The 17,114-nt window shown below is 37.2% G+C and overlaps 1 protein-coding gene across 1 annotated transcript; it reads right to left on the reverse strand.

The window, feature by feature from the left end:
- Positions 1-1,970: 1,970 nt before the first annotated feature.
- sgpl1 (sphingosine-1-phosphate lyase 1) lies at positions 1,971-15,872 on the reverse strand. Its single transcript, XM_058796532.1, has 14 exons — positions 15,635-15,872; positions 12,332-12,497; positions 9,694-9,761; positions 8,754-8,901; positions 8,421-8,500; positions 6,571-6,699; positions 5,942-6,030; positions 5,502-5,610; positions 5,305-5,403; positions 5,044-5,190; positions 4,500-4,738; positions 4,164-4,310; positions 3,918-4,038; positions 1,971-3,306 (listed from the first exon to the last, which is right to left on the reverse strand). The coding sequence occupies exons 1-14, from the start codon at positions 15,644-15,646 to the stop codon at positions 3,142-3,144; spliced, it is 1,719 nt and encodes a 572-aa protein (XP_058652515.1). The 5' UTR covers positions 15,647-15,872; the 3' UTR covers positions 1,971-3,141.
- Between the last annotated feature and the right edge of the window lie 1,242 nt (positions 15,873-17,114).

A 17,114-nucleotide genomic window follows, 5' to 3' on the forward strand; every position in this document is an offset into this window, starting at 1 on the left:
CTGTCCACCCCATACAATCAGTAAGAATCCAACTACTAACATGGCCAAGACCAAAGAGCTGTCCAAAGACACTAGAGACAAAATTGTACACCTCCACAAGGCTGGAAAGGGCTACGGGGAAATTGCCAAGCAGCTTGGTGAAAAAGGTCCACTGTTGGAGCAATCATTAGAAAATGGAAGAAGCTAAACATGACTGTCAATCTCCCTCGGACTGGGGCTCCATGCAAGATCTCACCTCGTGGGATCTCAATGATCCTAAGAAAGGTGAGAAATCAGCCCAGAACTACACGGGAGGAGCTGGTCAATGACCTGAAAAGAGCTGGGACCACCGTTTCCAAGGTTACTGTTGGTAATAAACTAAGACGTCATGGTTTGAAATCATGCATGGCACGGAAGGTTCCCCTGCTTAAACCAGCACATGTCCAGGCCGACTTAAGTTTGCCAATGACCATTTGGATGATCCAGAGGAGTCATGGGAGAAAGTCATGTGGTCAGATGAGACCAAAATAGAACTTTTGGTCATAATTCCACTAAACGTGTTTGGAGGAAGAAGAATGATGAGTACCATCCAAGAACACCATCCCTACTGTGAAGCATGGGGTGGTAGCATCATGCTTTGGGGTGTTTTTCTGCACATGGGACAGGGTGACTGCACTGTATTAAGGAGAGGATGACCGGGGCCATGTATTGTGAGATTTTGGGGAACAACCTCCTTCCCTCAGTTAGAGCATTGAAGATGGGTCGAGGCTGGGTCTTCCAACATGACAGTGACCAAGCACACAGCCAGGATAACCAAGGAGTGGCTCTGTAAGAAGCATATCAAGGTTCTGGCGTGGCCTAGCCAGTCTCAGACCTAAACCCAATAGAGAATCTTTGGAGGAGCTCAAACTCCGTGTTTCTCAGCGACAGGCCAGAAACCTGACTGATCTAGAGAAGATCTGTGTGGAGGGTGGGCCAAAATCCCTCCTGCAGTGTGTGCAAACCTGGTGAAAAACTACAGGAAACGTTTGACCTCTGTAATTGCAAACAAAGGCTACTGTACCAAATATTAACATCGATTTTCTCAGGTGTTCAAATACTTATTTGCAGCTGTATCATACAAATAAATTTTTTTTTTTTTTAGATTATGTCTCTCACAGTGGACATGCACCTACGACGACAATTTCAGACCCCTCCATGATTTCTAAGTGGGAGAATTTGCAAAATAGCAGGGTGTTCAAATACTTATTTTCCTCACTGTATATAGTTCAGAAAAAAGTAAATGTATAAAGATAAATGTATAGTTCAGATAAAGATCAGTTAAATTGAGTGCCATGTTTTTATAACGCTGCAAAAGACACAAGCTCAACATGTCTGTCAAGCACTTTTACATAGCAAAATAATGGAAAGCAGTGCAATGAAGGCAAAAACGAGTTCTGAGTGAACAGCCCCTTATTCAGTAAAACAGTGAAAAGTAAATCTATAGCTGACCAGCATATTTATTTCAAGACAGAGTTTATTGATTTATATAGGAACAACAAAAACACAGGACAAAATTTAAATGGACTGCAGATGTGGTAAAGGCCTAGTCCCTGAGGCTGATGTGTTAACCTAATAGACACACACCCTGACGTCAGTGGAAGGCATTTAGGTGAATGCTGTTAGTTTTGTGCTTTATACAACCATAACGGTTAAGGTCATGTAATGCTTCAAAAATTCAGATCAAGGTGCCTCAGTTTCAGTAGTTACAGTAATTACAGATTATTGCATAAAGACATTGAAATGCTTCATTTAGGCAAGAAGAGTAACTGTTTGAAAGACAAATATCCACATCTATGTCCTAGCCTAAGGCATGTTACAGTTCTTGAGACTACACTGTACTACAGTGGTATCATACAGAAGAAAACTGTCCTACCTCCTACTTGAAGCACCCCAAAAAGAGGTTTAAAAAAGTACATGGAAATTACTGAATTAAAAACACACACACACACTGAAATATGAGACAGTATATTAGTGATTTAAAATATAAAAACACACACAGTGGTCACAAATATTATGAGTGCTTAAGGGATTACACTGCTGACAAGATCTGGTGTGATGTTTCTGTGGTACCATGTCATCACTTCCTCATATCACAGACTTCATGCACAAAATTAATTTCCCTTCTTGCTGTTCCAGGCCTTAGCTATCATTCAGTTGAACACACAAAAGAAAGTCTCATGAATCAAGGGGGTCTTTGACTCTCTGAAAACCGTTGTCAGTGAGAACCATAACCTGGAGCATGACATTGACTGATGATCAAAATGCCCACTTACGTGACATTTTTCAGGATTTGGACTTAAGGGAAACAATTAATGATTACGTGTACAATTATTTTAGATCTGAGGTAGATAGGGTGAAATGTGATCATTGAAAACCCAAATGGATGGGTATTTGAACCTGGAAATATGGTTGAGCTACACAACCTGGTGGGTGGATTTGTTAAATTTTGCCCTGATGTAATTTTCCATAGGTAACTTAAAAACTGAGAGATATTTTCTCTTAAATAAGATGAATGTTTTAAGACTGGATCATGAAATCTATCCTGGTTATGGGGAATTTAAAATAAATAAAATAAAACTTTTGCTATACAGGTTCACCTGAGCAGTACTCCCATCCTAAAATGGTCTGTAATGTTTTCAAGTTTCTATTGTGAAGGAGATATTGGGAATATTTAAAATACTAACACCCATGGTCTAATCTGCACTATTTAATTCCTGGAAACAGCTTTTCAATAACATGTAAAATCAATGTGATGTGGTCCTGAGGTTTAAGTGGCAGAAAACACTTCCAAAGATAATAGTGGAAATGCAAATCAAATACATATGGTGTGCACTGGTCATAAAAATAAGAAATTAAACAAGTAAAACTGCACTCACTGGTCACCAAAATTAAATGAATAAGTCCCAGACCCTTCACAGACTCATAGATATTTGTGCAGCCGTCTCTATAGCCTTACGGACTGTCGCTCCGTAGTCACAAATCCCAAAATGTCAGGTGACTATGGCTTATACATAAAATAGTTAGTTGTAAATAGATGACATAATGAAGTAAATGAATGATTAGATGATTGTGGTGAACATCCCTTCAGCCAGCTAAGGGTGGAGACCCCAACAGTCAATCTCAGTGCGCTTTGGAGTTGCCATTCAAGTGGTTCTTATGGTTTTTGTGGTGCTTGCTCTGTATCTTGGGCACCTCAGTGCTATAGAGGCAGTCCAAAAAGCCCTGCGAGACCTCAGTCACCATCGATCGGTCAGGAATGGACTGGGCCATGCCATAGATAGCTCCCTACAAACATAAAGGGGAAAGTTAATTCAGGGTTATTTCATTATGGTTTATCAGATGGGATTATACATGTACAAACAGACTGAAGGGGACTGGAGTGCCAAGTGAAGATTTCACTCATCCGTGTTCTTACACAATTGCCAGAAAAAAAATGGCTATATATAAACTTGAAATGTGAAGTTCAACAGAGACGTACCAAAGCAGTCATACCTAAAGACTAGACAGAATTTGATTGGATAAAAATCAGTTTAAATTTGTACTGTTGTACTGTAGGTGAATTTTGTCAGCATGTAGGAATACAGTATGGGGTGAGTAAGATTTTTATGAAATTAATACTTCTATTCAAGCAAGTATGCATTAAACTGATCAAAAGTGACAGTAAGACCTTTACATTTGAACTTTCTATTCAATGAATCCTGAAAAATTAAAGTTCCACCAAACTATTAAACAGCACATTTTTTTATATTGGTAATAAGAAATGGTTGTTGAGCACCAAATCAGCATGTTAGAAGTTTGACCCCAAACTTTTAAACAGTATTGTAGACTCTTATTGTAAGCCAAACTTATGAGTAAAATATGAAGTGAATGGCATGTCTAATGAAAAAGAAACTCACCATTCCTGTGGTTTTCTCTTTAGGATTCTTCATGATAATGGCTACTTCTCTCTTCACATCGCTAATGAACTGCTCAGCTACACCAGGCTGTGTGTGTAGCATTGTGACACAAATATGGATGCTGAAAGGCAACAACAAGGAACAATTTTTCTAACCAGAGCCTAAAATTGATGCATGGATGCCTTCACACTAGTTTGCATAACCTGCACATTCCACATTGTACACATTTAGTTTTTTTGACCATACCTAGATGGGAACTGCAGAGTGTTGAGATTCCAGCCCTCTGAAGTCAGTGCATTGGATAAGCGAAAGATATCAAAAACATCGGAGCCTAGTGCCACCACAGACACTTCTGGGTCCCCAAATACGAACATCCCATCTATTTGACGGATTCTGTGGGGAAAAAAAGAGTGTTTTTTTTTTTTTAAGATGTTTCCGTGTACAGTGCCTTTCTTGGCAAGTAAATGTTACCTTGCCATGCAAATTTACATTTACCACAGTTTATATACATTCAAATCAATACCTTGCCCATGTCCTTCATGTGTTATAGAATCACATTATTATATTAATATTAATACTGACCCTGCTTTGATTTTGCGGGCTGTCTCAACAACTTTCTTGGTGGCCTCAACATATCCCTTCTCACCAATATACATCATAGTAGCCCAACAAGCAGCAATTATGCCTCCAGGCCGAGAGCCAGCAATGGATGGAGATGCATAAATTCCTCCCTGCCAATCAGGTGCTACGAAATACTGGTAGTGGCGAAATTTCTTGTCACTGTAGAGCACCACTGAGGAACCTTTGGGAGCATAACCATACTGTAGAGACAAAGATGTTGCATTTAACCTTTTAAGATGACATCTGGTCAGATAATAAAATTAGTATATTTGATGAAAAATACAGTAAAAATGGGAGGGAGCATAATTTTCAGCAGCCATTACTCCAGTCTTCAGTGTCACATGACCCTTCAGAAATCAATCTAATATGCTGTTGTTTACAGTTGGGTTTTATTAAACTTATTTAAAAATAAAAATTTTACTGACCCCAAACTTTTTTAGTAGTAGTCCATTTATTTTTGATTCATAAATTTTTTTTTTTTTTTTTCACACTATCAGGTTCTCACCTTATGTGTATCAGCTGAGATACTGGTCACACCTTTGACCCGGAAATCAAAGGGATCAAGTTTGAAACCCGCCTTTTCCATAAAAACTATTAGGAACCCACCCAAGCAAGCATCCACATGGAATGGGATGTTGTATTTTACTGCAAGCTAAAAGAATAAATGATATTTAATTATATTTGAATACAGAATATATTGCAGATTAATTTATACCACAATACAAAATTATTGGATTACATGCTCATCTGAATAAGCAAATATTACCTTCGCCACTTCTACTACAGGGTCCATAATTCCATGGGGGAACTGAGGAGTTGAACACACCAGCATTGCTGTGTTTCTAGAGATGGCCCTCTTCATTGCCTATGACCATAAGAAAAAAAAAAAATTGGGTAGATATCAAGCTGATCAATATTCACAAAAGTGTGCCTGTTTGTTTTGGGTAATCCAGACAGAAGTACCTTCACATCGACTTTCATTGTCTTCTTGTCCAGGGGTATGTGAATGAGCTTCATCCCAAAATAATGTGCTGCTTTGTCAAACGCTGCATGGACACTCACTGGTGCAATACTAGTGCATAGACAAAATAAAATGATGAGGGGAAAAAAAAAAAAAAACGAATTACACAATGGGATTGAATAAAACAACTGCCTTTAAGGTGCAGTAATGAGCACCAATTCTATCAAGTAAAATAAAACTGTAAATGCAGTAAAAACTGAGCGCACTTAAATATAATGCTGCACTGTTTATACATCCTTTGTAAATAAGTAACCATCCATAGCAAACCACTTACACGTTTATATTGTTTACAATGTGGGTTGACAACTGCTGTAAATTGACCTAAACAGAGTATTATGACTGCAGAGGCTGAATGTTTTTACTAGACTGAGATAGTACATACATTTCTGGGTGTTTAATGCCACGTTCATGAGCCATGTCTCTGTATGCCTTGCATGCCATCAGGATGCTTTCTGTTCCACCTGAAGTAACCTTTTCATTAAAGGAACACACAAAATAAATGGTTCTGTTTGAGTGAACAGAAGAAACTTTTTGTTATACAATACAATCTTCAGATTTTTAAACAATGGACTGATAAATGAGCAAATGGAGATTTGTTTGGTATTGATCGGAGCAACTCTCCAATTGTCCCAAACATACTGTTCAACAGCTTACAGGAGTGTATCAAAAACTGTCTAGATGAATGAAATACTGAAGTCGAGCCGCTCTTCTATTGTCACAGTAGACGTAAAAACACAACTTAATTCTGCTGCTGTGTGAATGTTGCCAATGTAAGCGACTCTCATAGCTTTCCTCAGATTCTGTTAAGATGATATTTTTCAACATTCAGCTATCAAATCAAGTGCAAACAATTATTAATAATATGCAACAAACCCTTTTTTCAAATGAGCTAAGTGAGAGGGAAACCATGAGTATTTTACATCATTTTTGGAATAATATGACTTTTGATACATTTTTGGAACTTCACACATCTACATTGTTCCCTCAGGGAAGACAGTGAGAAGTACTGACTGTGCCACAGGAGTCTGGGCCTCCATTAAAGAGGGCACACGCCATCCGCACAACTTCTGCCTCCATCTTCCTAACCCCAGGGAACAGGTCTGGGTGGAGGGGGTTGGTCCAGGCAAATTCCCCATATACCTGCAAATCAGAGGAACACAAAACAAAATCCAAGTCTCTGCTTGATTCAAAGGTAAAGTGAAAATCAAAGCAAGTGTTTCCCAACCTTGTTTGTCATATGTATCAACCCACAACCCCAATCAAGAGCACTTCAACAACGGTACATTTCTTTTGAAAAATTATTTTATTCAGCAAGGATGCCTTCACTTAATCAAAAGCGACAGCAAATGCATTTATAATGTTGCAAAAGATTTCTATTTCAAATAAATGCTGTTTTGAACTATCTATTAATCAAAGAATCCTAAAGTAGAAAACAGTTATTGTGCTGTAATAATATTTTTTTTCATCGAACCAACCAAATGCAGAATTAGTGAACATAAGATACTTCTTTTAAAGTTAAAAAAACCTTACCGACCCCAACCTTTTGAACGGTACTGTGTATTTTATTAAATTAGATGTTATTCTGGATAATTATCTAACTTGTTATCCTAATTTATCTAATTTAATAATTACCAGTATAATTTTTGATTGTTAATATCATCATCATCATCATCATCATTTTATTAAAGTCACTTTTTTTTTTTTTAAGAAAATCAATACTGTGGGTGAATCAAAAACACACCAGGGGCCCCGTTCTTCGTACATCGCTTATTACATCTGATTTGAAAGATTCCAGATCTTCTAATCCTGATAACTGACCTCTGGCTAATTTGGTTCTTCAAACGAATTTGCTTATTTGATTAAAATATCTGGATTAAGTCGTCTAAGATTACTGCGCGTTGTCGTGTTCCCCGAAAAGGGCAGATCTATCGATACTCGAAACCATGATCAGCAATTCAGCGATTGGCTGGCGGCAAGACAGCAACATAATGATGTCACATAATACAAAAAATAAAAAAAGATACCGGATGAAAAAAAATAAAAATAATAATAATTACAAATTTCTGGACCTTGATAAGGAAACTAACAAAACTACATAAATGTTATAATAGATAAATGAAATGTGCACCGTTTTTCATTTATTTGTATTTTCTTTACATGATTCCCAATTATTTATATTCACGATTTCTAGTATTTGTACAGGCTTTACATTTTTATTTCAATGTAGTAATTAGCAATTCATTTAATTTTATCTTTGAAGCAGATTTGTTATGTGACAGCATTAATTCTTAAGTTTCTTAAGGGTCAAGATCATGTTATCTGCCTCTCCTGCAATCCATCAAGCCACTCCCATAATAGCTGTCACCACTCAAATTAATGCATGGCTCAGATTAACTGTATAGCATGTGTGTAAGACTCTAATACAATTATAAAGTAATTATTTAAATCACTAATAAATCTTTCAATGAGTAAAAGTGGCTGTGTCTATAGTATTATAGACTACACAACATTTATTATATTATTTTCAAATTATTATTTTAAATGATTGTCCCTGGATCAGTAGGCTACTCTTGTAATAAAGTAGCGGTGGCTGGGACAGATTTCAAGTATCAATTCTGCTTAAAAAGATGCGATCTAATCCTGTTTACATGAAATAAGCCTGCTCCCGAGCAGGTTTAAGCTTACGGACCTGCTGGTATGACAGCAAGGCCAGGATAAGCTTCGAAGAACCAAATGATCCAAGATCAAGAACAAAACGTCAACAATCAAATCCAGCTAACCGAGTTAACAACGTACGAAGACTAGCACAAATATTGTGTATTTGATCAAAACACAATTTTTGCTTTACAAGGCCACTATACCTTCACCAGGAGATCTGTGAGCTTCTCATCCCCCCAGTAGACTGCACCTGATACTTTGCCTTTTGCCCAGTCTACCTCACCTGAAATCATAAGTATGTTGTTATGTATCATAAAAAAAAATATTGAGGACAGAGCAATGGTGGGACACTGACTTCTAATACCATATAAACCAGTGGCATTATACCCTAGTAAACAAACTGCACCCACACTGTAGGGCAAATTCAGTCTGAGAACATCTGGCTGAAACTTTAAGAGATCTGACTTATGCTCAAAGCCTTTGAGCTATCCCTCATTATAACAAATGGGAGTTAGGACAGGCTGCAGGTGACTCACTCAGTGTCTCATACTCCCTGATCTTCTCAAGGAGCTCTTTGTGGGTGAGGCCCTGTGCAGGCAGGAGTTTGGTGTAGCTCATGCCTTCCTTCAGTGTGCATAGACTCACTGACATGTCATCCAATGCCTTGTTGAGCTGATTCTGAATCTGATGAGGGAAAGAAAACAAAAAAAGTCATAAAAACCTCTGAATATTTAATTAATACAAAAGATACAGGGAATAGAGGAGTTGAGGGGAAAATAAAAACAATTAATTACTGCATTGTTGATATAATAATCCATTTGCATGTTCAAAAGGATATCTTTTAATGACTACCAATGCTCTAAGGAAGTGATTCTCAATCACTGGTTCGGGGGCCCACTAGGGGGCCTCGGCAAACTTCTAAGGGAGCTGCAGGATGACTTAATTTAAATTATTTTAAAATAGCCAAACTTGATTAAAATGCTAAAAATACATCATGGTGTAAAATGAGTATTTTCTTATTTTCTTAATTTTTATTGCAAAAAAAGTTTGAAAACAAGCAGCTTTAGCATAACTACAGAACAACATACCAGAGGAAATATTACAGTTTATAGGAGCAGCCTTTGAATATTGTGTTGGACAATGGAGGCCTTTAAGTCAAAAAGATCCCTTTCTGATGGGTGTTTAGGTTGTAATTTGTAACGTTAAGATGGTTAGTTGCATTCTAATAAAAATTGTAAAAGACAAAGAGATTAAAATCACCCTCCAGTCGGTTCTGACTTGAACCAGACATGTTGCACCTTGTTCAGGTTAATGACACAAGGTAAACCCTGGAATAATCACAGGGCCATAATGTGAAAGTATGTTAAAGGCTTAATTTCCCCTTCAGCATGACAGTGGTGACTTAATCATCGATCAATGAGTCAGAAAGAGAAGTCTGAAGGAAGAAAGGGAACTAGAAAACCACTAGATGCTTACTGTTGCTCCAATAAATGGGATTTTTCTGATGATTTTAAAGAACTGCTTCTTTACCCTTGACGTCAGACCTAGAAAACAGTAGTGAAGACATTGACATGAAATGTCTACATGGCATGACATTTTTCTAAATTTGAGTTGTTGTGAAAAACATTCAAAAGCATGTGACTGCTTGAGACTTTCAAACAATCTTTTATTTTCAACAGAGAAATGTACAAAATCTAAAGTTTGCCATGTAAAATTAAACAATTGAGAGACCTCAGTGTAAATGTCTGGGTTTTCCTCCCTCAGCTCATGTGAAACCATTGTTTCTGGATGATGACTCAACCATAACATGCAACGATAAATAAAAAAAAAAAAATGGTGTCTAGGTCACCGGTAGCGTATGAAGCTTACAAGTGCCAAAGACTTTGTTATTGTTCAAGAGGCCTTGACATTTTGCAACTTTGTTTTAAGACTTCCTGACTGATGAATAGCAAGAAAGGACAACATCACTATTTACTTACAATTAATTTGCAACATAATGCAGGGTTTCATATTGTTTCACAGTGGCAAAGAAAACAAGTAGCTTATGACTGTGAAAAGTTGATAACCCATTATACTTTTTCAACAATTACATAATTTTTTCCTTTCTTGATACCTTCAAGATTATGTGCACTACCATTTTAAAAAAGAAAAATCAAGAAATTATTGCTTTTATTCAGCAGGGATGCATTTAACTTGGGATGCGATAACTTCTTAAGCAACAAATCAGTATATTAGAATGATTTCTGAAGTTGTATTTATGGGCTTTTTAATGCCTTTAATGTGATAGGACAGTAAAGAGGTGACAGGAAAGCATTGGGCAGAGAGAGGAACAGGAGCGGCAAAGGACCTCGAGATGGGATTTGAACTCGGGTTGCCACAAGCCAAGCACAGTTGCGCTAAATATACAGAAGTGAGTACACCTCTCACATTTTTGTAAATATTTTATTATATCTTTTCATGTGACAACACTGAAGAAATGACACTTTGCTACAATGTAAAGTAGTGAGTGAACAGCTTGTATAACAGTGTAAATTTGCTGTCCCCTCAAAATAACTCAACACACAGCCATTAATGTCTAAACCTCTGGCCACAAAAGTGAGTACACCCCTAAGTGAAAATGTCCAAATTGGGCCCAAAGTGTCAATATTTTGTGTGGCCACCATTATTTTCCAGAACTGCCTTAACCCTCTTGGGCATGGAGTTCATCAGAGCTTCACAGGTTGCCACTGGAGTCGACATCACGGAGCTGGTGGATGTTAGAGACCTTGCACTCCTCCACCTTCCGTTTGAGGATGCCCCACAGATGCTCAATAGGGTTTAGGTCTGGAGACATGCTTGGCCAGTCCATCACCTTTACCTTCAGCTTCTTTAGCAAGGCAGTGGTCATCTTGGAGGTGTGTTTGGGGTCGTTATCATGTTGGAATACTGCCCTGCGGCCCAGTCTCCGAAGGGAGGGGGATCATGCTCTGCTTCATTATGTCACAGTACATGTTGGCATTCATGGTTCCCTCACTGAACTGTAGCTCCCCAGTGCCGGCAGCACTCATGCAGCCCCAGACCATGACACTCCCACCACCATGCTTGACTGTAGGCAAGACACAATTGTCTTTGTACTCCTCACCTCACCATCTGAACCAAATAAGTTTGGTCTCATCTGACCACAGGACATGGTTCCAGTAATCCATGCCCTTAGTCTGCTTGTCTTCAGCAAACTGTTTGCGGGCTTTCTTGTGCATCATCTTTAGAAGAGGCTTCCTTCTGGGATGACAGCCATGCAGACCAATTTGAGCAGTCTGAGCACTGACAGGCTGACCCCCCACCCCTTCAACCTCTGCAGCAATGCTGGCAGCACTCATACGTCTATTTCCCAAACACAACCTCTTGATATGACGCTGAGCACATGCACTCAACTTCTTTGGTCGACCATGGCGAGGCCTGTTCTGAGTGGAACCTGTCCTGTTAAACCGCTGTATGGTCCACCGTGCTGCAGCTCAGTTTCAGGGTCTTGGCAATCTTCTTATAGCCTACGCCATCTTTATGTAGAGCAACTATTCTTTTTTTCAGATCCTCAGAGAGTTCTTTGCCATGAGGTGCCATGTTGAACTTCCAGTGACCAGTATGAGAGAGTGAAAGCGATAACACCAAATTTAACACACCTGCTCCCCATTCACACCTGAGACCTTGTAACACTAATGAGTCACATGACACCGGGGAGAGAAAATGGCTAATTGGGCCCAATTTGGACATTTTCACTTAGGGGTGTACTCACTTTTGTTGAGTTGAGGCTGTGTGTTGAGTTATTTTGAGGGGACAGCAAATTTACACTGTTATACAAGCTGTACACTCACTACTTTACATTGTAGCAAAGTGTCCTTTCTTCAGTGTTGTCACATGAAAAGATATAATAAAATATTTACAAAAATGTGAGGTGTGTACTCACTTCTGTGAGATACTGTATATTAAAAATAGTTATATTAAATAGTATTGATTTTTCACAATATTACTCTTTTACTTTATTTTTATCAAATAAAAAACCGACCTCAAACTAATCAACATATCAAGATATTTAAAAAAACAAACAAACAAAAAAACACGAGTTATCAGTAGCACTTACTCTCTTGTTGGAAAAGGAGGCCCTTTAGCCACACTGCACCAAGTGTGGACAGCAAAGTGGCCGCAATGATCTGCCATGGCTCCAGACCAGCACACTGAGAATTCACAAAGCGCCGAGCCTCCTCTATGTACAGCAGCATCATCTCCTTATACACCTCCAAGGCACTCTGCATGAAAAAAGGAGAAATGTTACAGAAATAACCCCAATCTAACTTCTCATTTCAGTTAACAGCTAGAAAACCTAAGCAGAAAACAACATATACAGAAAGCAAGAACTGGCTGCTTACCTGTAATTACAAGCAACAGGCATAAATCAATCAACAAACATTGACAGAAGATTCAACAAACACCCTACTACTAAAATTCTTCAGGGTTAGGCACCATTTGAAAAATAAGCACAAAAATGTTGGCTATCTATACCCAGATTAGCACAATGACAGCTAGTAGCAAAAAAACATTAATAAAAAGAACAATTCAAAATCACAATTAAATACTTACTATAGCAGACTGAGTCATACTTGATTATCTCAGGAGCTTGGATTCACTAATGACACTTCAGCCACAAGAAACAAGGAGAGCTTAGTAGATAACTTTCACTCAATGAGATACTGTTCCTACTGGCCACACCTTATTCATTATGAGAAAAAACTGGCCATACAAAACTCAAAGGCTACCAGCACAAAAGTCCATATTTAATGGACTAAATGGTTAGTTTGTGTCATTTAAAAAGGCAGTAAAAAGCATATCTGGTAGATGCTTTTCACAATCGCCATTTATTACAGCACAATGTGGTTTTTCTTGATAACAGCGCAGATTGTGTCCCAATAGCATCCCCATAACACCACACAGGAAATCTGGAGGTCAGCTGAACAAAGTCTTAGCTAACCATATTCATGAGCATGTCAACTCCTCGTCATCTACAATGAATGAGCTTCTAAGTTAGTCTTCAAAAGCCTGACTAAAAGCTATAATTTACATTTTGTTTACTCCGAGCATGTCAAACGTACTAGTTATACTAAGAACCATACTTTACCTTGAATGTAGCACAATAAATGAGGTGTAATTAAAAAAATAAACTTAAAAAGGTATTTATATTTTCATTTTCAATCATTTTGTCAAGGAGATAATGAATGAATCAGGCAGGAGCTAAACAACACCCCCTAAACGGAGTTCCAAGTCCATGACAAGCTCTCCGACAGGTTTAGCAGGGTTTGCCAAATACAGCAGATTCAGAGGAGCAGGTAAACAGGTCATGTGAGTGAGCAAGTAAAACTTTGACCAGGACTGAGGTGCATCACACGTTCAGGATCCAAATATAACAACAGTGTGAAATGTGGAACTTGACTGTGCTGAAACAAGATCTTTAAAGGCAGCATCCCTATCAGTCAATTATGTAACAATAACTACAGACAACTTCTCAGTGCATAGCGTGCCATAAAATGCTGAGATTATGTTATCTTGTAAAAGGGGCAAAAGGCAAGAGCAGAGACACATTGCAAAAGAGATGAACAGACGTGCATGTCTGCAATGTTGTAAAACACATCTTCTCAACCTGACAGATAACATGACCGTGGTAAAAGTTTCTATAAAATAGGAAGTCACCGCAAACTGCTTCATTTCAGCTCCTAGTGTACTGGAGACATTCACACCCTCTCTAGCTGAGCTTTGATTATTTCTTCATTGTTGAGTCAAAGAGCTCATGTTTCCAACAGAAATGTTTAGATGTCTAAAGCTGGATCAGACTGAAAGTGCTATAGCAGCTAAGTCCATATTTTAAAACACTCAAGATCTTCCATTATGTATCCTGTAACATATGACTATGATAAAGGTTTTAGTAAATAAAAGTTTGGCGCACATGACAAAAAAATTTTGGTTTGATTTTGATCCAAACAGCTAAAAGTATATACAACTGCTTTTATCAATGTATTCACTACAATTCAAATGTTTTGGATCATTTTTTTAAAGAAATTAATACATTTATTCAGCAAAATATGCTTTAAACTGATCAGTTTATAAATTCATATAAAAAAAACAACAACATTTTAAATAAATGCTGTTCTTCTGAATTTTCTATTCATCTAATAATTCTGAAAAAAAATTTAAAAATAAAATGTATCACAGTTTGTACAAAAAAATATTAAAGCAGCACAACTGTTTTTTTTTTTTTTTTTTTTTTAAATCATTGACGATAATAATAAATGTTTCCTGAGCAACACCAAATCAGCATATTAGGATCACGTGACACTGAAGACTGGAGTAATAGCTGCTGAAAATTCAGATTTGCAATCACAGGAATAAATTACACTTGAAAATATAGCAAAATAGAAAACAGTTATTTTAAATTGTAATAATATTTACTATATTTTTTAATCAAATACATGCATTCTGAGACTTACAAGCATAAGACACTTAAAAAATAAATAAATAAAAAAAAAACAAGTGTATAGCAAAAGAAGTGTATAGTAGTGTAATAGTGAATATTACAGAAATATGTTACACTGGATATAATTAAAAAGTCATCCAAGTCACAGTGAAAGTGAATGGTGACTGAGGCTTTCAATCCTTCTAATATATCCTTTGAGTTCCACAGAAAAAATAAAGTCCTGCAGGTAGGGAATGACATAAGGGTGAGTATATGATGACTTTTTAATTAAAAATTTTGGATTAACTATCCCTTTAACAGTTCATTCACACACATTAAATCTCTCAGCACATCACATGAGCATCAGACTAGCCAAAATACAGCCCCAACAGATGCTGCTGGACAGCAGTCAAAACAGATCTGGCCCCATTGTACACCCCCTTGTTAAGAATAGTACTTCCTCTGTGTTTGAGACTGTCACAGGAAGTCTTCTGATGAACACATACACAATGAAACATAAAATTTCCCTCTGTGCACCTGGTTGTTGCACAAAGATGAACGACTATTACAGAGAATTACATGAAGGAAAAACAGTTGTAGAATAGCTCTCACCTATATCACTTTAAAGTCTCCTTTGACACATCACAGAAGACAGGCTTCACAAAATTTGACATAGCAGGACAATAACAATAAAATCACCTGAATACCCAGCACTGCAAGGGAAACTTGTTATATCAGATAAAAGTGTCGCTTATAGGTCTGATACACTGAAACACTGTTACAGCTCTACAGTGTAAATGAAGTATGTTGACTAACAAAACAAAGGAACAAAATACGAGATGCTTTCTTTGTGACATAACTGCATCATGTTTGGATAACTGGAACATATTAACGTTACATTTAAAGCACAGCTGATTTCTAATTGACATTATGCCCACTCACCCTGTAGTCCATTTTGTTTGCCAAGGTTACACCCTGTCTGAAAAAGTCGCTTCTTCAACAGCTCTGGGGGAAACAGGGAAGACAGCCAGAAAGATCTTTGTTCGGCTTGTTGTGAGAGCGAATGCCCCGTTGCATGACACAATCAGAGGCGCAAGCTTATATCAGGAAGTGCAGTGTGAGTAAAAGGGGACGCGATTTGCGTTCAGGCGTGTCACCGCGTTCGCTGATCTTCAAACACTGCACGCGTCCTTCATCACAGCGATTAGTCCAGCACACATGCTGTTAGTAGATGTGATGTGAACCTCACAACGTCCTGACGATTCGCAGATTCGCCACAGTTACATGATATTTTTCAGGGAGGTCAGTGTAGAGTTTCCTTTTTGATAAATCTTGTAGTGACTTAGAGAGTTCTAAGTTAATTGTATTATTATTATTACTTTTACGGATTATTATTTTTATGGATTATTACTGTTGTTGTTGATGATGCATAGCCTATTTCATTATTTATGCAGCCTTTATTTTCATTTTATAATAATTAAAAGTTTTAATAATCAGAAAGCACCACAATTAAGGTTTTTTAACTAGTAAAGAAAGGGCAACATGGGAAACTTGATTCATATTCAGTGCATTAAAAACATTTCATCATAGGCTATTTACAGTAAATGATTTACTGAGTTGGGCTGCCTTGTTTTTTTCTTTTTCTTTTTGTGTTGGTTTTATACTTCACAGGTTCGTTGAACAGGCAATGCTTTGCACGGTCGCTTGATGGCGCTATTAGTTTTTGAAGGACAGACGTATTTTGATAAAATGGTCAGGTTCTTGTATTATTTCAACTGCTTTTATAGTATATTCTCTTATATAGAGTGAACATTTTCATTCATGTTCGTGAGTAGGCTTACACAAACAGTAACATTAGGTTTCATTGTTTAAAAACAGTTTTACAACTATAATATGTAACGTTGTGTTAAATGCTTGTGTGTGATTGTAAAAAGCAAGCAAATAAATCATCTCATTACATTTCTTTTCTTTTCTTCTTAAAAATAATAATTTGGGCTAATTTAAAACTACTTTGTAAAATATTGGTGTTTATTCTGTGGGCAGAAAATGAACTCGCTTAAAAATACTTTACACACTTTAACTAATTTATTAAATGTACCAGATGAATGTCAACGAGTGTATACACGTATATCACGTGGAATTCTGTCATTTTGTCAAGTTTCCACTCCAACGCCCTTTTACTGACATTGTCGTCTCCTTGTTAACCAATTATAGGCTATAGGCTACACTAAATGATGAAAAATCCTAATATTTTAATAGTTTTAAAAAACTGGTCTGGGACAAGGATAAAATAACATAAACAGAAATGCATTTGAAAAGTATCGAAAATAAATGATGAAGGCATTTCTGAGACAATTTCAATGTCACCTTCATATAGCAAAAAAAAAGTTTATTAATTTTATAAAAAGAAAAACAATATCCC

This window comes from Onychostoma macrolepis, chromosome 13, assembly GCF_012432095.1.
Source record: "Onychostoma macrolepis isolate SWU-2019 chromosome 13, ASM1243209v1, whole genome shotgun sequence".
In the NCBI taxonomy this organism is placed as follows: Eukaryota; Metazoa; Chordata; class Actinopteri; order Cypriniformes; family Cyprinidae; genus Onychostoma; species Onychostoma macrolepis.

Excerpts from the sequence above, each read along its gene's own strand:
- sgpl1 (XM_058796532.1), bottom strand. Across the intron at positions 5,191-5,304 it reads CTGTAGTAGAAGTGGCGAAG|CTTGCAGTAAAATACAACAT; the intron begins GTAATATTTGCT and ends TTATTCTTTTAG. Across the intron at positions 3,307-3,917 it reads AAGAGAAAACCACAGGAATG|GGAGCTATCTATGGCATGGC; the intron begins GTGAGTTTCTTT and ends TTATGTTTGTAG.